The 21,739-nt window shown below is 36.1% G+C and overlaps 2 protein-coding genes across 3 annotated transcripts in view; both read right to left on the bottom strand.

Annotated features, from left to right (window-relative positions):
• On the bottom strand, nt 6,049–9,667 carry LOC18777726 (poly(U)-specific endoribonuclease-B). Of its 2 annotated transcripts, none has more exons than XM_007210764.2 (8): nt 9,335–9,667; nt 9,148–9,225; nt 8,993–9,061; nt 8,520–8,594; nt 8,363–8,431; nt 7,290–7,898; nt 7,026–7,097; nt 6,049–6,441 (listed from the first exon to the last, which is right to left on the bottom strand). In XM_007210764.2, exons 1-8 carry the CDS (start codon nt 9,446–9,448, stop codon nt 6,214–6,216), a joined length of 1,314 nt encoding a protein of 437 aa, XP_007210826.2. In that variant the 5' UTR covers nt 9,449–9,667; the 3' UTR covers nt 6,049–6,213. The 2 variants fall into 2 exon arrangements, with proteins under 2 accessions (XP_007210826.2, XP_020419888.1); XM_020564299.1 differs by having other exon boundaries at nt 8,520–8,609; nt 9,335–9,566.
• Nucleotides 10,403–21,739, bottom strand: part of LOC18777913 — a 36,152-nt gene continuing 24,815 nt past the window's right edge. Inside the window, exons 47-64 of the mRNA XM_020563802.1 lie at nt 20,785–21,552; nt 20,607–20,680; nt 20,144–20,492; nt 19,961–20,059; nt 19,737–19,892; nt 18,279–18,460; nt 17,607–18,113; nt 16,083–16,260; nt 15,851–15,987; nt 15,111–15,237; nt 14,630–14,851; nt 14,179–14,538; nt 13,470–13,628; nt 13,090–13,374; nt 12,796–13,011; nt 12,622–12,674; nt 11,705–11,813; nt 10,403–11,067 (exon numbers count right to left, since the gene is read on the bottom strand). Coding sequence (XP_020419391.1) covers nt 10,720–11,067; nt 11,705–11,813; nt 12,622–12,674; nt 12,796–13,011; nt 13,090–13,374; nt 13,470–13,628; nt 14,179–14,538; nt 14,630–14,851; nt 15,111–15,237; nt 15,851–15,987; nt 16,083–16,260; nt 17,607–18,113; nt 18,279–18,460; nt 19,737–19,892; nt 19,961–20,059; nt 20,144–20,492; nt 20,607–20,680; nt 20,785–21,552 — 4,329 coding nt within the window. The 3' untranslated portion in view covers nt 10,403–10,719. The remainder of the gene's footprint in view (nt 11,068–11,704; nt 11,814–12,621; nt 12,675–12,795; nt 13,012–13,089; nt 13,375–13,469; nt 13,629–14,178; nt 14,539–14,629; nt 14,852–15,110; nt 15,238–15,850; nt 15,988–16,082; nt 16,261–17,606; nt 18,114–18,278; nt 18,461–19,736; nt 19,893–19,960; nt 20,060–20,143; nt 20,493–20,606; nt 20,681–20,784; nt 21,553–21,739) is intronic.

The following is a 21,739-nucleotide window of genomic DNA, read 5'->3' as shown; positions in this document are numbered from 1 at the left end:
CACTAGTTCTTTAATAGTTTACTCAATAGCTCAAAAAACAATATATAACTAAACTTTGTGTTTGACATTTTTGCCCCCAAAATATAAAATCCTAGCTATGTTGCCTATGCTTGGGCCAGCCACCATATTTGCCTAGATTTGGCCACATAAGCATGACAAGATCTACGCACGAAATCCACAATATCTACTTTGTTTTTTCTTTTTTGACAAAAATGTTGCCCTCGAATGCAATTTTATATTAGAGTACATTTTTTATAATAAAGGTTTTTTTTTTTATCAAAGAGAAACTTCATTCGATAAACTTTAACTATATAATCAACAACATCAACATGAATCTAAAGCACAAATTCCAAGAAGGCAACAAACTAACATGCTAAAAACAAAACTAAAGGGGACAAAAGCCGCACTAAAACTATTAGTCCACATCACCACAATTAAGCATAATCCCAAACAAAGCCCACAAACCCAAAACAAAACCTTAAAGCAACCCAGGAGCCTAAATGAACCTACCACCACCACATGAAGAACCACCATTGCAGCCATACCCACCATAGCATAAAATCTTGAAGCGAGAACAAAATCCGTAACAGATCTAAAGAAAGCATGGTTTCCAGTGATTTACTTATGCATAAGAACGTATAAATATGCCAAAACAAGAACTTGACAAAGAACAATTGGATGATTTGCAGCAAACTCCGTCAAATACAATGTAGAACCAAATTTATATAATATGAGCAACGTTAAAGAGCGGGTTTTGGGAGAAGTGAGAACATAGCCCAAAATAGGTTATGGGAAACTTCAATCTGAGTATGGCTCAGAAGAAATCACCACAAGAGGCTTCTTATTCAAAACGCCCCAGTTGACATATTTACTAACCCAAAAAGAAAAATGCAAAGAGAAATGAGGGGGAGGAGGAACAATGACACTTCTTCCTCCTCCTCCTCTATGGAGTTTTTCTTTAGTTCTCATAGAGAAAGAGAGCGAATAGGGTACATTATTAAGTTTAGCAATATGGCGGTGCTAATAGGGCCACATTCTTTGAGAAATCTTAAGCGTAAGCACAAAATCGGTGTTTGCCTTTGTGTTTTAGCTAACCATTCAACCTTGCCCAAAAGGTTTCAAGTCTTTTAGCTAATTATTCAACCTTCAATACAATTAGAGCCATATTCACGAGTTCCATGTAGAAAACCTTGCACCACAATAATGAAGTCTATTATGTTTGCAAGGTTACTTTTTTTTTTCTTCTCATATTTCAATAATCTAAATTTTCGTGAATTTTTCATTTTCGTGTTTGGTACAAAACCAACCTGTTTGTTATTGGTGTTGTAGCAAGTTCTGTTAAGGAAAATATAATATGATGAGATGGTAGACAAAATCACTCTCTTACAAGAAAGAAAATTCATCACTAGAGTATTTTCAAATTAAGGAAAGTACAAGAAAAGAAAATTGACTAAATAGAAAGCAAGGACTAAAATATCGATAATATCGAGGATATGATCGTTTTTTCCGGTTTAGGATATTTTGGAACATATCCATACACATATCGTATAAGTATCGATAATATCGAAAAATATTGACATCGATAATTTCTTTCACACTTCAGCAACATTTGGCCACATTAAGGCTATAATATCGTTGTAATATCGATAATATCAAGATGATGAAGACTGTGAAAATTTTGAAGAGTTATTTACACTAACACTCCCCTGAGGTTTCTTATGTTTTCACAAAACCCCCTCATGTCTCAAAAATTACACGAACACCCCCTGAGGTTTCAGTTTGTTTTCACAAAACCCTTTTTTGTTGATTGTTTGTCCAAAATTGATGATTTGAAATAAAAACGTATGCAAATGACAAAATTAACCTCAATGAAGTATATGTAATCTAATCTCAAATGTCAACTTTGTCATTTGGAGAATTTTTGTATTAGATCAATGAAAATGAGTTCTGTGAAAACAATTTAAAACGTCATGGAGTGTTCCTGTAATTTCTAAAACCTCAAGGAGTTTTGTGAAAAAGCCAAAAACCTCAGGGGATGTTAGTGTAAATAACTCAAATTTGATGCAATGTTATATAATCAACTTAAATCTATTAAACCTATCATGCAATGCATTTCCTTCCAATTTTTTGTGATGAAGTAATAGATAATTAACTAAATAAATATCCTTGAAAGTTTCAAGAAAATTTTTCAAGTTTTTTTTTTTTTACAATTTTCGTGATTTTTATTTCATTTTTATCGATATCGATAATTTCCCGATTTTTCTATTGAAATTTCCGTGTTTTTGAACTATCGTTATTTTTGAAATCATCGATATTTTAAACCTTGATAGAAAGTAAGTTATAATAGGTACATTGTACACTGAATGCATGCAGAGCAATTTTAATTTGCAATGTTTATACCTTTTTATCAACTCCTTAGGAAACATATTTACAGTACAACTTTTACAATTACTTGCCATTTAAAAATGACAATTATTTCATTAAATTTAAAATTATCATTCCTAACCTGTTGGAAGCATTTTGTGGTTAGGGGCAAGCTGAATCCCGAGCGGGAATTAATCCTCTCTTTCGGTGTGGGGACACCTCGTGATATTTACCAACAAAAAAAAATTATCATTCCAAATATACACAACATTAATGACGTTAGCTTAATTAGTAGATTACTATTGAAATTTATTTTTGTTTATTTTTATATATTGGCCAATATTCTTTATGCATCCACTAAGACCCCCTATATATACTAATGCATATAGACCAGAGTTTGCACAAAAATTATTACTTCCTTTGATTGGTAAAGCTGGAGGTGAGCTCTAGTCGGTCGATGATGTACCAAAAAACTAGTTGGAGAGTTTGCTTCTCAAATTAGCTTTCTGGTAAATCATTGATTCAATTAGAGCTTAATTCCATTGAAAAGTTTGATGTGTGATGCACCAAAAAATTATAGTGGAAATTTTCTGCCTTTAGTTTTCTGGTGAATTACGAGTTTGATTAGAGCTCAAGTTTCAAGAAGCTATACCATGTGACCATAGATCTTTTGCATTATAGACTTCACCCTTTACACTCGTGTTTTTATTTTATTTTTATCTTTGTTTGGATGGGCATTGCCCAATGTTTGTTCTACCTATCTTCATCTATTTTTCAATAGATTTTGCTAGATATGACTAGGGCTTGTCAATGGGCCGGGATGGGCTAGTTCGGTTCAAATTTAATGGGTTTGGGCCAAGTCTGGCCGGGCTTTAAAGAGAAGAGAGAAAATATCGGGCTGGGGTGGGCAGGGTTTTTTTAGAAAATTCAAAACCCAAGCCCAACCCATGAGCCAGGCTTGAGAAAGCCCATCAGGCCAGGCCGGGCCTAAACGGGCCCTACTTCATTCAAAAAAAAATCAAAAACTTAATCATAAGGGCATTTCAGTCCAAATTTGAGATTAAACTCACTTAATTCCAATATGTTCACTTCGGACCAAATTCATAAAACACCCAATAAAGTCACACAACTTATAAGATTTTTCACAAAAAAATAATAAAACCAAGTATTATTTTTGAGGTTATTACATAATTAGACCGTAATACGTTTTAAGAAATAATTTTAAAAAATAATAAGTATCAAAAAAATATTTTTTTAAAGGATAGTATGAATAAATATGCAAATATTTGGTGATGTGTTCAAGAAAAGCATGATTTTATTTGGTGGTACGATTATGTTTCGTGATATGATTATATTTGGTGATGTGATATATATATAATTGTTGAATTAATAATTGACACAAATTAATGTGCTAGACAAAGGGTTTTCCCTATTTGTCTTAGTTTTATTATGATTTGCATCCAACCATTATTGGCGGCTGCGGCTCAGCGTCGGATCTTCACCTGCATTTCGGCGTCAGATCTCCACCACCATCTTTTTTGCAATTTCTTTATGTTTGGAATAAGTTGCAGAGACTCTTTGGGTTCTCTGTGTAGTTTTCACCTCTCCTTTTGTGAGAGTTTTTCATCTCTCCTTTGTGAGAGCTTTTCATCTCTCCTTGGTGAGAGTTTTATTTGTATTGTTATGGCTTGGTTTTTTCAAGCTTTATCTCTTTTTTATTATTCTAAGTTTGCAATCTTAATTGGGATGCCTATGCCAGAGTTTCTTCGATCTTGCCTGATCGTTGGTGGAGACATACCTGATTTTCTTAATTTTGATATTAGACCGCTCCGTTATTGTAATGGCCCTTTTGTGACTAGTTTGTATTGGCCCTTTGTGGCTAGTGACTTTTTTGGCTGAATTATGAATGCAATCATAGAATTTCTCAAAAAAAAAAAAAAAAAAAAAAAAAAGTAGATGAAATGAAACAAATTATATATGTGATAGAAGTGATATAATCCTAAACTTAAACTCTTATTTATACATAATTATATATGTATGCGGGCCTAATGGGCCGGGCTTTTTTGGACGGGCCAGGCCGGGCTTTCTTGGGCTTAATCAGGCCGGGGCCTATGGACAGGGCCGGGCTTCAGACACCCAAACCCAAGCCTAGCCCGACCCAAGGCGGGCCGGGCCATCTCAAAGCCCATAACGGGCTGGGCCAGGCTTTTTTTTTCGATGGGCCAAGCGGGCCCCCATCGGCCCATGAGCCCGCGGGCCAAATGATGAGGCCTAGATATGACTAATCTTTTTGCACAATAAGCATAAAAAAATAATGGGGAAAAAACGATATGAGAGTATATATGAGAATCAGGCATAGGAGGTTGAGATTTGTCATGTGATTTGGTATTTATATCACACACTCAAAAGTCTCACACAGTACACCATAATAATGAAATACATTAAAATCAGTAAGTTTTTGAATACCACGGTACTTTTCTTGTCTTTTAAAAATCCTAATTGAATACCACCGGACTTGCATTGATTATTTAAAAATTCTAATTGAATACCACCAAACTTTTATTGATTACTTAAAAATCATAATTGAATACCACTATACTTTTTAAGTTTCAAAACAATCCATTAAAATCTCAATTGAATACACTCTCCTTAATCAACTTTCAATTTTTCATGTCATTGTTGTTGTAATTACTATATATAAATAATTTCAAATTCTCAATATAGAATATAATTACATACTTTGTCTGTGGTATAGATTTCAAATTCATATGTGAACGTTACAAATTCGTATAGTTTAAAAAGGATGGTAAAATTTATAATCCAAAATCCACTTGATTCCAAATTAACCCCTTTTTTTTTAATTAGGAAAAATAGCCTTCATTGATACTGGAAAAAACCAAGTACAATCACCAAGAAAAACTGCGATGGTGCAGTTTTCCTCCTTTGGAGATTTTGTAAAGAAAGGTTTTAATGAGGCTAAATAAACCCATTTGATTACAAATATGGTTCTGAACTGGCCCTGGTTTTGGATCATATTTCAATCTGATTTTTTTTCCAGACATGTGTCACTTTTGGGCCTTAAATCGATTCCCATGCAAATAGATGGTTTCATAACCTGATTATATTCCGATTTTGATCATTCATTACCCTAATAAATCAAATATTTTTAGTAAAATATTAATAAATGAATTATGAATGAGTTTTATTTAATTGTGGGTGAGAAATTTTTGGAAATAAAGAAATGAAAATTGACTATGAATGTTAATTCTTGGTTTTTTAGAAATTCAGTTCGGGGCAAAATGTACTTAAGTTCATACCAAACGTTTTCTGTTGGATGGTTGCGTTTTTATGCAAGATTCAAACTCTGATTTGCTTTTTCTTAAATATAAAAAAAAGGTTTGAGTTTCTCGTTATTTTCCTTTCTCCAAGACCAAAAGCTGAAGATATTTGCTTTGGTTTCTGTCAAATTAAAATTTTGAAATTCTTCACAACGAAGACGAAATGAGTAAAGGCAATTGAAGAATTAGAGATGGCGAGAAGCTCCGCAGCATCCATAGCCTGGTCAGCTGTCAGCCTGTATACACAACTGAGCTGAAGTATGATACAGAAATGTTTTCATCTGAATTTCTGTGATATTTTCTTTCTTTTTTCATCAGCAGGGGGGGAATTACGAAGAAAGGCTAGTTGGTGCATAAAATTCTTAATGGTGGCTTCAATTATAAGTTACAAATCTTATCACACTACAATACAAATTATTGTCATTGCCCTGTACTTCCAGTATAATTTCACCTACACATAACTCAATCTTATAGGACAATAAGTTGTTTGGTTTAAACCCTGAGATCAACACTATGCCATAGGAAACACAGATCCAATTCTGTCTCCGAAGCGATAGCATTTTATGTTAACTTGGTATGGACCCAGCTCGATATGGTTGTCCTCTCCACCCATGAAGAAACACAGGGTGTACAATGCAATTTCAAATTCTGGGCTCACTCCAACTAAAGTGCTTGATACAGCTTTCAAAACACCGTTCCATTCGAACTGGATCGTAAGCAACTGGGTTTCAGAGTCTGGCTGCAATTTAGTATACATAATACTTTCCAAGTCAGAGCAGGACAAAAATTCATATTCAAGAATGGCAGGTTTCGAAAAAAATATATAAATAGGGAAACCATTCTTTACCATAAACTGAACATAAAATGTTCGAAGCTAAGCTCTGAATTTGCTTCCACAGTAATGAATTCTTCAAGAGTCTCAATGAGATTATTAAGATATTTAATGTTAAAATATGATTTAGCATGTTTGTTGACACTGGAAATAGAAACAAAAAAGAAAGACAAATATCTTTGCGCAAGTCATCAATGCACAACCTCAAGTCTCAAATTGTGCGACCTTCATGAGTTATTCTTGCATCTTTCTACAGTTGGAATCAACTCTGAGAAGTCATTGCATTACTGTATCATTTACTTCTCAGTTTATAATTTCTTGAATGTTTTGTTACTTCATATTCCATAAGGAGTTCAGTTAAACATAATATCATAATAAAATACCCTTAAATGTGATGCAAGAAAGAGTAAGAGAGCTTTATCTCGTTTCAAGTAATCCCATTTCCACTATCTTCTAGCCTTGTAGGCAGAACACTTAATAGAATTACTTACAGTTTGCCCACGTCGACGGGGGAAAATATAACCTTGATAGTCAACTCTTCCTTTTGCTTCTTCAAGGTAAAACTGGGAAGATATAGAATAAAGATACTTAGCATTCACGAGTAAGACAACTTTAGATAGATGGGGAGAGAGAAAAAAAAAGAGACAAGAAAATAATACCAAACACACATCTCAATTAACATCATATTTATGTTGACATGATAAGATACAATAAAAATGCAAAATATAGGTAAAGAGTAAGTCATAAAAGACAACCTGAAGCCAGTTGTGGAAGCCTGAAACTTCTTCTTCACCACGTTGCTTAATTTCTCCAACAAAAACGTGTTCAAAAGCAGAGGAGGAAGCAGATGCACCACCACGGCCATAGAGATCAAACCAGAGAGTGGTCAATGTTCTTTTAAAATCTTGATAGCTCTCAGATAGAATGCCCTTGCGTGAGAGATACTTGTGAAGATATTTAATGGGAGCAGTTCTGCTGATTTCTTCTATGAATGCAGCCTGCTCTTGCTTCTCCTCAGATGTGATAACTTCTTTGCACCCCTCATTTGGGTTGTAATTATCTAAAAGAGAACAGAAACGAGAAAAAGTAGGTCTCCTGAATATATCTTCACTCAGCCAGGTAAATAAGCTGCCTTCTGCCAAATCTTCCTTTTGGTAGACCTTCTTCCCTCCACCACAGTCAATTTCATAGTCCTTTCCAGGCACTAAACGGTTTAAATCAAGTTCCCAGATTTTACTGCAAGCTTGTGACAGATCAGAAAGCTCTTCTTCAGAAGGTTCTATTTTAGCACCTACTTCAGCCTCATCAGAGTATTCTTGCTCAGTGGAAGGCCGTTTATATCCATTCCACTGGCCCATCTGAATCTGTTGATTTTTTATTTAGCGATCATTACATAAGGAGATTACAAATTCATTTTTTTTAAACTTAAATTAATAAGACAAGACCTCTAGGAAATAGAATAGATTAGAATGTTATGAACTTATAATATTGCATAGTCAACAAGGAAAAAAAGGAAAAGTAGCAGAAGTCTGTAATTCATATAATTCAAGATTAATTTCTAATAGCTTCAACTCAATAGAAGTACAAGTTAGTTAATGCACTACATGGATATTGGATGAAACAGTTTCAAGGCTACAAGCCCAACTTATCTAGGAAAACATCAAATGCAGCTAAGATGCCAATCTACTGAAAAAACAAACTATAACCCAACATCAAAAAGTTAAGACCAAACTTTTTGACAGTTTTGCTGCCCCCCCATAATGAAAATGGAACCAATATCTGTAGGTGCCTTTTTGATGTTTGATAAACTCAAACGAAGAAAACAAACCTTGTGTGGTTGTTGCCTTGGAGGCCTCTTTCCAACAGTCTCCCAGCCATCCTTATTTTCCTCCTCATCCTTCAACATGGATAATAAAATATGACCAAAATGTTCGAAATGAATCCCACTAAATTAAAATTAATCAGATAATTAAAACGAGACAAACCTTCCTCCTTGAGTAGTTTTGGTTATAACCATGTCGTCCACCATCATCATTCCTTTCATATCCCTCATGTGCAGCCTGCATTTGAGATATCTGTGAGGATATGACACATGAAGAGATAAAAAGGACATTAAAACCCACAAAACAAAAAGGTCACTTAAGTATGATGATGAAGATGATAAGTTCTTTCGAAACCACGAATACTTTCTTTCATTATATCATCCATATGATAACCAACAGAGAAGCCTGATCCTCTATGAAAAGGAAGATTATCGTTAAATTTCATTGTTCCTTATGCTTCAGTCATTAAATTTTGGATATTATGTACAAAAACCTGAAGATGTTTTCTTTCTAGAAAATGGGTTCTTCAGATTTAGAACAATGATCTTCAACAAATCCAATCTACCACAAATCGAAATCCCATAACAAAATCTCAAACAAATAAGTAAATTAACTACTTAAAATATACAATTCACCTTGTGGGGTCGCCTTGAAGGTTCCGAATCCACATTGTCCCACTCTGCACGCCCCAAATGACTCTGTTCCTGCAAGTTTTCACACTTGCAGTTCACATTAATTTCACAGTAAACAAAACCAAAACCCAAAAACCCCAATGCAATCCAAACCAAACCTGTCGATTCCAATGACTCTGCTTGGACCCATGTGGGCGATCACTGTCATTCTCATCTTGCTCCTCCCCGGACACTACCTGCGCATTTCAGCAGGTACAAGCAACACCAAAATTTAACTCTTTAACTTGTGATCTAAGATCGAGAAATTCAAAAGGCTTTTGAAAAATAAGAGTGGTGGTAGCTTACCTGAGCCCAGGTGGATCTGGACTGTTCCTGCCGGTCCCGTGGGCCCGGATCTTCATTCCTGTTCTCGTCGTGACCGAGCGCCACATCGATCAGACCCTTGATCAGACCCTCCATTGAATTTCACAAATGGAAAGGTGAGAGAGATCCGAAAGGTTGAAGAAGATGAAGAAGGTAGTTAGGAGTGAAGGAGTGGCGGGTAATGGCAACTTTGTAAATAAGGAAGTGTAAAGTGTATTGATTTGATTGGATTGGATTTGGATTGGCTTTGGCTTTTTTTGGTCAACGATTTAATAACCATTTTGTTAAACAAAAAAAACTTATTGTTATTTTGGATATTTTTTAAAGAGCATTACTTTGGCTCCGTCAAATTGAGGATGAGTTCCTCTTTAATACCATTTTGATTTTGACATTGTGATTTTGACATTTGTTAAATATGATCAAAACTAAGAAAATTTCGACAAAAATGAAAAAAAAATATTAAAGAAATTTAACGTGTCAAATTTATGTGATTGCATAGACGGATTCTTCCTCAATTTTAAAAATATTAAATTAAAAAAGGAAGAAAATCATTATGCACTTTTTATGTGAAAACATAAGAGAGTAGAAAACTTAATAACATTTTTCATTAGGATATTCTGTGAGTTTGTTAACAAATTTCTCTCGAGATCAATAGTTAACAGATCAATTATAATATTTTGCTAATTGAGGTGGTAAGAAGTCGATGCAAGACATACATAAGAGTGTCGGCAGAAAAGTGTGTTGACACTTGGCACGGGCGAACCACTCACATTTATGTGTGGGGCAGCTTCCAGTCCCCAGTGCACTTGGCACGGGCACTCACATATTCTTTTTTTTTATGTATAAAAAGTTGTTAGTAGTGGTAGTGATAAGAGTATAATTAAACTCCTGAATTGCTTTAAGGTGGAATTATGCCAAAACATCGGGTACCGAGCAAATTTCGGTACGCTTGTAAAATGAATCTTCAAACTTCACAATGTTATATATATAATTAACAAGTGATTTGATTACTCAATGAATTGAAATGGGCCGAATAAAATGGCAGAAGTCATTAAAAAAATAATTTCTGCTTATTTAGAATTATGAAATTTGACGATCTGTTCACCCATATTTGGTAAGCATTGTATCAACTTCGAGCCGGAAATCAACTGGCAACGGATTATAGAGAGACATCATAGTGATACAATCTGCCTCAACTATCGGATGCAAATTGCATAAAAAACCATAACATGAGAGAAGACATGCTATCCTATAGAGTCCTATACACTCAGAATTTGATGTATGATCAAGCCCTTTTTTTTGTTTTTCTTTTTGGTTGAAATTTAACTAGCAAAATTTGGAAAGGCCTTACAATATAGACCCACATTTCAGGTCTCTTTTAGTGAGTCCAATAGAGGCTGAGGATCATCAAGAACCCTCGTAGGTTTCCAGTCAGATTCTTCCTTGGCTTGTCTTAGAGCCACAAAGTGAAGAGCATCGCTGCGGACTTGATAAATGTGGCACACCCACGGGTAAGAATCTGGAGCCGACCAAACCTTTTGCTCTTCAAATTCCGTCTCTTCAGCAAGTGATTCAGCTATGCAGTACACTACATCAAGTTCGGGTTCAACAAATCCCGCCACCGCAATGCATCCAGGAGATACATATCCCTCTGGAGCCCGAGGATGCCAAATCGATATTGGTGTTGTGTAGTCATCCATGCAGTTCCTCCATACCTGCATATGTACATATATTAACCATTTATATAATAGATGACCAAAGAGAGGTCATCAATATTTGACCAGAAAAATGCCATTCTATAATAGGAACCATTAAGCTTCTCACAAAACTTCAAGCTGCATCGGACTCATCATAGTTCAACGCCGTACGTAATCAAAGTAGTCACCACTAACTGTAGTGATAAGACTATATTGAACAAACTTAATCTCAATAAAGATCACGACAAAACGGTCTATGTGTAGTTTAAAATGAGTGAATGATTTATGATCAGATTTTCCAATATCCCCTACTTTCATTCCAATTGTTGTTATGTAACAAATCAAATGGTGTTTTGACTATTTCACACATGACTTGACTATATATGAAAAGAAAACATACATATTTCAACTGAAGATGGGGGCAAAAGAAAACACCACAATTCATCGATTACTCTCCCAGGAAGTTATATTGAGAGAGAAGCCATACTACAGTGGGGCCAAGCAAGGACCTAAAAGTTCTAATAATCCTAGAGTTACATCGAGAGATGACCTAGAAATGTTAACAATCCTAGAGACTAGCCTAACTAGGTTATACCCAGACGAAAAACAAACCTAACCAGGTTTTACATTTGTGATTTAATTATAAATTTCTTACCAGGTCATAACCAACTGGAAGTGCAAACAATCTGTCAACCTCACGGTAAACTGCGGCAACGTTTGGAGGATGGCTGCCAATGTGAGCAATATCACCGATGGAGACATACCTGGAAGAAGAAAAATAACACTTCAAATCTTGCAATGATAACAAGTGAGTTAGCAGCATCTGGTGGTGAAATGCATACTTCCTTCTTTATTGAAAAGAAAAGCAAACAGGATATACAAACCAACCACAAACAGAAATTACAACATGGAATGGAGACAATCAAAGTAGAGGTAGCAGCCAGGGGATGTCCATACTCCACCCAATTATTCAGTACTTTCATACTTTCAGGATACTGAAATTAGAATATAAATTGAAACCCAGGGTTCTACTTTCTTGCAACATATAGCATCTTGATGGCACCACTTGAGACGTGAATTTCGTTTTTGTAAATCACATTATATAAAAGGCGATAAAAGAGAACCACAAACGACTATTTTTGTCTTGTCTTGACTTTTCTCCTTTGATTGGCGAAAAGTGGGATAGGACGGGTGGGAGTTTAAACCTGTGATATTCCCTAGCCGCCAAAGCTTTAGCTCAGCTACAGAAAAAGCATTTTCTCAACATTTCAGTCCCTTTCAGTTGATCAAGAATGTAAAGGAAGTTTCTCAAACTTAGTAAGGTTTGGTAACAAGTAGCCTTTAAACAGTGTAGGCTCAAATGACTAATGCAAAGAAAGATGCAATTATAGTCAGGAAAGGATTCTACAACTTGGCCATCAAGAAATTGAACTGCACAAGTATTGGCATTCAAGATCTCATGCCAAATAAATAAATAAAAATATATAGTCACTGATAAAAAATAGAATTAAATGCAATTAACATTATAAGGTTTTCAAGAAAAATAGAAAACAAAACAATTATCATAATTACCCGTCTGGACAAATGGGTCTCCAAATGCTACAGATTCCACCATCTCCCGAAACCTGAATGTATGAAATAACGTTTCATCTAAAACTGCACCACCGCAGGGTTCTAAACTCTCGACCAGAAGACAATAAAGTTCCAAAACTGGACACAGGTACAACAGGATGAACGCTAAATTACCTGCTTTCTGCACACTGTGCATCGGCCTCTGGATTCTTGTTCACTGCTCCAAATCTTTGAAAAGTTAATACTGTGTTTAACAAATCTCCTACCATCCAATGCAGAACTGTCTGATGGGAGCTCTCTCAGCCTGGTAATGGCCTTGTTCGGTAAACGATGTTCTCTCCCATCAGCTTCAGACCAGGAAAAGTACACGTGTCGCTGGCTTGATGGAACCTGAGAATGGAGAATCATATTAGGGGTTGGTATATCCTACCTCCTCTACAGGAATTAATACTTTTGTACACTACTGACCTTCAGAATTATGCTTTTCATGTCAGACTGATATGCTTTCCACATCTTACGTACTACAGAACAGATCTTAACAGCTTGGGGTTCTCGTCTCTCAGTTTCTTCTTCAACACTGCACTTTATAACCCGTACAAAATTTTCTGATCTCCTAAAATTTTTGAGGTGGAGGATCAAGTGAGATGGCTGATTGCAGCCTGCTTTTGCCAACTCCAGGGCCATAAGCTCTTCCCAAGGTACATCCCACATGATCTTGCAAGGTTTCTTATCCATTTTGTCTGGAGCCAAACACTAAAGGGGAAAGAAAAGAGACTGAATGTCAAGCAGACAAACTTGGTAACATATAACAGAGGTATCTATAGGCTATAGCAAAGACTGTTACTAACCTGAAGCAGCATGACTCGCTTATTGGTCACTAAAACAATTCGCTGGTAAGGCACAACAAAATGATCTTCATAATAATCGGACCAAGCAAACTTTGAGGGCTCCTTGAATAATTCAGTACAACCAAAATGCCGATGTGCTTCTGCAAGGTATAAAATCATCTACGAAAAAAAACAAATAAAATAAAAATAAATAAGAAGTGTACATTAAGATAATAGTGACTGACTACAGCTACACTCCTTTTCCTGAAAATGATAAGACCTAGCTAACTTCTTTTGGGTTGAAGCAGTGTCAAACCAAAATACCGAACACTCACAACTTTTGTAGTTCAGGGGGTAAGAATTAAAAGATACTTTTCATTTATATTTCATACAACGTGTATTTCAAGCTTTTCAACAATGATTCATTAAAGTTAAGAATTAAAATCACAAAAACTCCATAAGGGCTTCTTTGAACTTTTAACCATCTCAGGCTCACAAAAACCAAGCCATCAAATATTGTATGGATCCTGTATCCTACTCACTCAGACTCGCAGTATTACTAATGTAAATAGTTCCATCCATCACTCAAGTCACCCTTCTCACCAGTCAACTCTCATCCTCTGTTCTGAAGTTTACAAAGTTAAGAAAAGGCTCATAGTTTCTCTGGCTAATGGGAGATAAAATTTCTAGTATTGCACATAGAATTTACATAAAAGCGGTAACAAATTACCTGCCCGACAGCTTCTCTCTCACAATACTCTCTGAGTACAGCATCGGCCCGGAAAGCTCGGGGATTTCTAATTCTCTGGAAGGTTGTTTTGCTATTAAAAACCTCTAAGCATTTGGAACAACTTGCTCCAATTCCATCAACAGTCAATGAGAAGAAGTCCAATGCCCCACTGACTGGTTGCACTATCACTCCCACGAAAGCACGTCCAAGCCCATGAACAAATCCTAAGAACCCGTTCTGTCTAGCACTCTCTACAGGTTTTTTCACTACTCCAGACACCCCAAAAGCAACACCTTGCACAAGTGCTTCTGTACCTTGCATAATTCCATCACCCACCCCAGTTATTCTCCTTGATGATACCTGAAACCATGTCAAAATTAGCCTTTTGTAATAGAAATGAACAGCTAATTTTTCTCTCTTTGTTGTTTTCTAGGTTAATATGAGAACTTACCTGCTTCGAACGTAGTTGCATAAATTGCCCATCAGTTGACAACTCTGCAAACCCTTTACTAAGAGATGCCAAAGTTGAACTTGTCATACCAAGTACATCAACCGCAAATATCAAATGTAAAGGATTATGGATCAGATCTCTCCAAATACGGTTACCAATGGCAGAAACAATGGAGCTCTTCCGCATGAATCTGTCTCGATGCATCACCCTTCTAAGATGCACCTGCAGCAATGAGATATTAGTGTCATGAGCATAGCGTCAATCCCAATATTACCACTACATAATAGATTGGAAACGTGTTAAGTCTACATATCATGTTGGCCATACGAATTGCTGCAAATTTAAGAATACTTACAAACGTGAGTAGGAAAAATTAAAAATAAAAAAGTCAATACAAAAACTGGAAAGAAAATCATAGCATTCAACTATAGAACCACCCAATATGCACAGTAAAAACACCCAGATAAGCCAGAGAGCTGACCTGAATCTTGAATGCATTTCCGACAGCTGATAGTATCGGACTCCACACCCCTAAAACCCCATGAGGTCTTTCAGCCGGCGCTGTTTCCAATGCGACCTTCAGCCTAACTTCTGAAACATCTATTAGGCTGGAAAGAATGGGGGAAAAAGATTAAGGAAATGTCACTCCCATAATCAAATCACAGAAGATTAAGTTCCTGCTAGTTGACAATATAATTCTATTTCCCATCAGTAGACGGAGTTATAAAGTTTGCAATATCAGTAGAAAGATGACACTACTAATTCTAGATGTACTATTGCAACACGCATACTATACTGTGTTTAGTAGGTTTGGGGAAACCCAATAGTTGACAGGCAGCAAAGACAGAAAACTACAACCTGGCAGCAAGGGGGTTGGAGAAAGAATTATGACAGTACCAATCCAAGGGGTAAAAAATACGAAGTCACTGAGAACCCTCACAAGAAAAGGAAACATAATTAATACTATTGCAAATGACCTGGATATGGACCAAGTTTATTAATTTTCACATAAGTATTATACACTGATATATAGTTTGAACATGAAAGTTGATTTTTAATAAATAAAAAAAGCCAAAGCCTTGGCATATGCACTTAACCACCCAAAAATAAGGATGGTGGTGAAGGAGAAAGCACAGTTCACTTCAGCACACCAGAATTATATCACTGCAAGTCCAATGAATTGCAGTTTTTCAGGACACAAAAACAAGTTGTGATACTTACTCAATGCGTAATTCAGGATCAACTTCTTTGACACTAGAACTTTTAGGTACACGATCTAACTGTAGATTATCGTAGAAATCCACCAACGCCCAAATTATTGGTTCATGAATATTAAGCCTCCAACACTTCTCGGTTACCTATCATGTCATCATAAATTTGGTCAGAGCTTAGGCAAACATCTCACTGTTGCAATTGATACAGACCTTTTAGGCATCGTGTTAAAAAGAATTACCCGTATATAAACATAAGGGTACACCTGGATACCATCAATATTTTCATTACGCATTGTAATTGTCATCTTGAACACTGGATGATGCAAGTCAGAGTTCATTTCAGGAGCCAACAACACTGGCATCAATGTTAGAGGAAGCTGGTTGTCCAACTGCAGATGGCCCAATATGAGCTTGAACCTGGCAGAAAGGAACACGAATGTTTGGTGTAAGCATTATTTCTAATAAGCAAAGCAACATTTGAGTGATGATGGAGCTGATAACGCGGAGTTATAGACAGAAGATGCTTCAGTCACTAAAATCTAGCACACTTTCCACTATGGAGGTGGAAAACAGAAAAACTGATCAAAAAATTTCAATAATGCCAAATGATAGTCACATATTCAAACAATTAAAATAAAATTCCAAAGCAATTTTAATTTTTATATACATCTACCCGTATTTTTGTTCACACATTTAAACAAAACAAGCTGTGCAACCTCTTTCTCTTCTCTCTCTCTCACACAAATGTATTAACCTTTGTCTCTTCTATGTCTCACACACAAATGTATTAACAATCGTCAACAAGGATGTTTTCATTCCCAAAGAGTAGGCCAAACATAGAAAAAAGTTGTTTTTCTTTAAAATAAAAAGAAACCTGTTAGTTTTCTTATGAATCTTTACTCTAGCTGGATGTTTCTACTGGCCACATAACCTCTTCAGAGCAATAACAGCTACAAGAAGCCACACAATTTGCTCCCAACCAAAAGGACTACTGCGCACATTGCACGTTTTAAAAAAACATTAGGGCTGGTTGAGTCTACCTACCATGAGAATACCATAAGGCATTAAGATGCTATTTCTTTATTAGAAATGGTCACAGAGTTCACAGCTTCGGATAGTTATCTTTGTGGAAGTTATTTTGGTGGGCTCTTGTACTCTCATTTTCATCTTGGTGCTTCATTATTTTCTAGCTTTCCATCGGTTTATTTGTGATGCCAGTGGGATTTATTCCCAACAAATTTGCCATGCAATAACATCCCCACATTTAATATTTAAGAAAATGCATCTATAATTCATATATATTTCCTATAACTAGGGAAATGCCTGTAAACATCAGATTCAAACTTTATTAGGAAACTGTTTTATTAGGGTTTTGATTCAAACTTTCATACTCACAATACTTTCACAGCCACAGTTCACCAAACACTTGGTTTACTAAGGCTAATTTTTCTCACAACATATTGAAAGTAGTATTTTAAAAGTCACAACAATACCAAACAGGTCCTTGATTCTATAAACTATCAATATGACATTCTTAAGTATTGAAATGATTCTTTTGGGCATGCAAAAGAAATGATTCTTTTACACTGCTTCATATTCATTGTATCCTCTATTGGTTTCATAAGTGAGGTAACTGTCAGTCAAGAGTCCTAATTAATGTATTCAATAGCTCCTATCATTTGATAAACCTGTTTCACATAACATGACAACTGAATCACATGTTGAAGAAAATGTTATGGAGTTTAAGAAGGTGATGCTCTTACCTGGCCGTTGTCCCACCATCATAACCAGTTGAATATGATACGAAGACTCTCTCAAAATACAAGTAGGACACCTCTTTTGGTCTATGGTCTATAATAGAGACCCCTACAACTCCAAACTCAATTATAAGCTCAACAGGTGTGGCACCATTATTTTGAATGGTGTTTGGCATGTGGGAATGCCCCCAATTTCCAGCAAGTTGCCGATGTGAATTTGTCCCTGAAGTTGTGGCATTTGTGAACCTTGCTACCTTGATATCACTGGTTTCTATAACATGAAATTGTAATCCAAGTCCCTCCTCTGCATAAAATATCCCAGTCCTTTCCAAATCGAGTTCCCAAGGTCCAATTTCTAGCTCACTGTCAACCTTAGCTTGTATGAATTTTTGGCCATAAGGATCCTCCCATGAAAAATTTGTTGTCGAAAGAGGTGCTATGGGAATCCAGGCATCTTCACCAAAACCCGATTGTCGAATGCTAATTGTTTTGCTGTCTGTTCTGTTCTCGATTCTGACGATGCAAAGGTTTAATAGGTTAGTCACATCTCTCTCTCTCTCTCTCTCTCTCTCTCTCTCTCTCTCTCTCACACACACATATATATATATAAATATGTGTGTATATATATGTACACATTATATCTGTGTGTGTGTTGTGCATGTAGAAACACACAAGTACCTGATAGGACCATTGGTTGATCCAAGGCGGAACACAACGATGAAACGTGAGCCTTCTTCATAGCCCCGAATTTCTGTTCTCAAAAATGTCCTAGTACCAGGATGCTTCCTCAAAACAAGAGATATGGTGTCCTCCTTTACAATTTGGACAGGAAAAGACCAGTCGGTGTCTTCTAATCGAACCTAAAAATGTAACAGAACAATATAGTAATAAAATTTGCCAAAGTGTATAAGATAAAATCTCTTGATCGTGACCATAGTTAAAAGAAAAATTCTGAACAGTTGGTTGATAAAATGCAAACCTCATGGAACTTGGAAGGAAAATTGAAAGTTCACTAAGGATGAAATCAAGATTGCACTTCTACGTAGTTCATTTTGAACACTTACCCTCAATCTCATGAATAGCACCTTTTTTATGACCTTATACAGACTCGTGACTGAACATATGGGGCTAGTAATTTTTACTCTCAATGACTGGGTTTTCTATGGTATGTAACAAATATAAGTTATGCTAGTACAAGATTTAACAACTTGGTGTAGAAAAAGTTTCCAGAAAACCTTCAATAAGTCAACTTTGACAACATCCCAACAATCTTGAGAAACCGCCATCTGATCTGGATCATATGTTTCAAACCACAGTCAAACTCAGATTTTCTATTTTCCTTCTCATCGAAAGGTGTTCCCAGCCAACTAGCTTTCTCCACAAAAATTGAGCACCAATCTAGCTCTTCCATCATAAATGCCACCCTTTCATCTTCAGTACAAAGCCAATCAAACAGTAATTACTTCACATTCATAACTACCTCCACGATCTTTATAATGTTACCCTTTCCATCCTCAAACTTATTTGTCAGACTTGTTCACTCTCCTACATTCCTAGCACTAGCCTACCCTCCTGTGGTCCTACCGCTTCCATTTTTTTCCTTTTGTCTCCAAGAAAATTCCCTTAAGATTCATATTTGAATTTGAATTCATCCCTAAGTTCACATCTCTTTCTTCTCAGCTCTCCAGGAACACAATGTTTTTCTGCTTTTAATTTTTTTTTCTTTTCTTTTATGTTCTAAGTTAGTTATATTTCTCAAGTCATGTTAAGCTATGCAAAAACGCTCCAACTTGAGAGGGAGTGTTGCAGAACAAAGTATATTGTCAATAAATTATAAGAATATTTGGTTTTCAAGTCAGGTTAGGACTGTGATCTAATTTCTTCAGTCAAGTGATTTGGTTGTTAATTAGTTTCCTACTAGTACTACGACGAAATTTCCTAAGTGATTAGGTTGCTCCTTATTTTGATCCTTTTAGGATTAAGATTAATGTACCTCATGCTCCCTTATTTTTCTCAACAATGGGCATAAACTTTAGGGTTAGGTCTATAGGAGGGTCACGTCAACAAGTAAAGATACAAGGTTGATTGGTAGATATGTCAAGACAATAGTATTATAACTATATGCACTCCACTAACCTCAAGTTTATCAGGTCTGTCTGATTTACGATGTACAAATGAGACTCTTGAATCAGTTGCTCGAAGGACCTTTGGTTCATCCTCATTGCACAACTTAATATATATGTCCTGACCAAGTCTGTTGGTAAAAGTCATATATGGTCGCACAGAAATTACCTGGAAAGAGGGCAAAGAGTAAATGACTAATACAAAGATTCATTGCAATCTCTCATATTTATAACTACCTTTGTGGGAACAGATTGATATAGGCATGGTTTCGTTGTAATAAAAAGCCTCATGCAATTGCCTTCACCATCATAAGCATAGAGATCCAGTGACCCATCCTAAAAACAAGAACAGAGAAAATCTTAACAAGGCTTCTTTACCAATAATGTCTCAATGCAAAGTTAATATTGATTGACATCTACCAAGTCACCAAGGGGAGAAAGATCTTTAACAGGTCCAAACTGCTCCGTGCCAGATTGATCAATGGACACCACAAGGCCCAACATTTTAAAGTTCAAAGCTGAAGCAATTGTATGGCCTTCATATATTTCCTCTTCAGTTATTTCCTCGAGGATAGCTTCATTGTTCTTTTTAGATTCAAGTGGACAACCAACCTTGCGTGTATGTTTCTTTCCTTTTATATCTAGAAGCCTAAATGTAAGAGGGGGACACCTAGCAATTGAATACCAATAAGGAGCATAGACTCTAACGAGCTTAGCCTGCAGTGGTCGTTCTTGGTTAGAATTCTGTTCAAGAATGATTTGAACAATCCTGCAGAAACAATACCTAGCAAGATTAGACTATAAAAGAAACCCACTTCAATAAATGTACAAAAGAGCTAAGATATCCAATACAATATATTATGCAAATTATTCAATTTGAAACCTTCCAGATATCGAACTTCTCAAACTTATGGTTTTTGACGGAACTTCATGAGGATGTGATAAAAGAACAGCCTCCTGCAAACAAACAAATGAAATGGTCGGATTTACAAACATTTTATGCCAAACAAAAATATCAGCATAAGAAAAGAGCAAGGACTAGATTGGTCTTGAAAGCTTACATGTATGGGCAGCCACCCTCTTTGTGGAAGCAGTGAAAAGAACAAAGGCTTTCTTATGTCAGCATTATAAACATCGACAGTTTTTCCTGGAAAAAACACTCCTCTGGAGCGGGCAACAAAGTTACCACTTTCTTGCATCTCAAGAACAGAAAATTCAGCAGCAAGTGGAATAAAATTGGAGATGCATAACGGGGACTTGATTACAAGATTCCAATCCTGGATAGGATCAGAATGAATGTCTTTTGCAATATCAGTTGCTTGTACACTCATACAAAACCACAACTTAGGCAGAACACTTGAAGAAGTACCACTTATCTGGGTGCAATACAACAGTTCCTCTGACTCAGTGAGAGATGACACACTTATCCCGGAACATAGTTTTGACTTACTAGAATCCTCTGCTTGTTCAGACCCATCCACCACTGAACTCCAAGAATATTCAATAGGATTGCTGAGATTGGACGGCCTTAAACACAAGACATACATTCCAGGTTGTGCTAACCCAGATAGGGGAAGGGATATCGTATCTCCAGGTTTCAAAAGTCCAATATGTATTTTTTGATTTGTAACATTTTGTTTTCTATTCCTGATCCATCTCCTTTGCCTTGCATAGTTTACAAACCTTAAGGGATCAAATGACTCCGGCCATTTTAAACTATCAACATCTGGAGCATAAACCCAACTGTCAGCAGTGTTAACAGATGCCTTATCCAAATGCCAATCATCAACCCATTCCCAGCCTGGTGGTAACTCAACAGCAGGAATTCCCTGCATTACCAACAGTAATTAGAAACAAGCTAACGGCTCCAGAATTACTATTCCAACCTGTCTAATAATGCCACAGACAATAAAGGAGTTTAACCATCCCTAAATCAATGTGTTTGAATTAGATATATTCAAGACCGATGTGAGTAGGTTGCACAACAGTTTAGAGTGGAGTGGGTTTGACCAAGAA

The sequence above is a fragment of the Prunus persica genome, chromosome G5 (assembly GCF_000346465.2).
Source record: "Prunus persica cultivar Lovell chromosome G5, Prunus_persica_NCBIv2, whole genome shotgun sequence".
Classification (NCBI taxonomy): domain Eukaryota; kingdom Viridiplantae; phylum Streptophyta; class Magnoliopsida; order Rosales; family Rosaceae; genus Prunus; species Prunus persica.
This window is presented reverse-complemented; position numbering and strand designations above follow the sequence as displayed.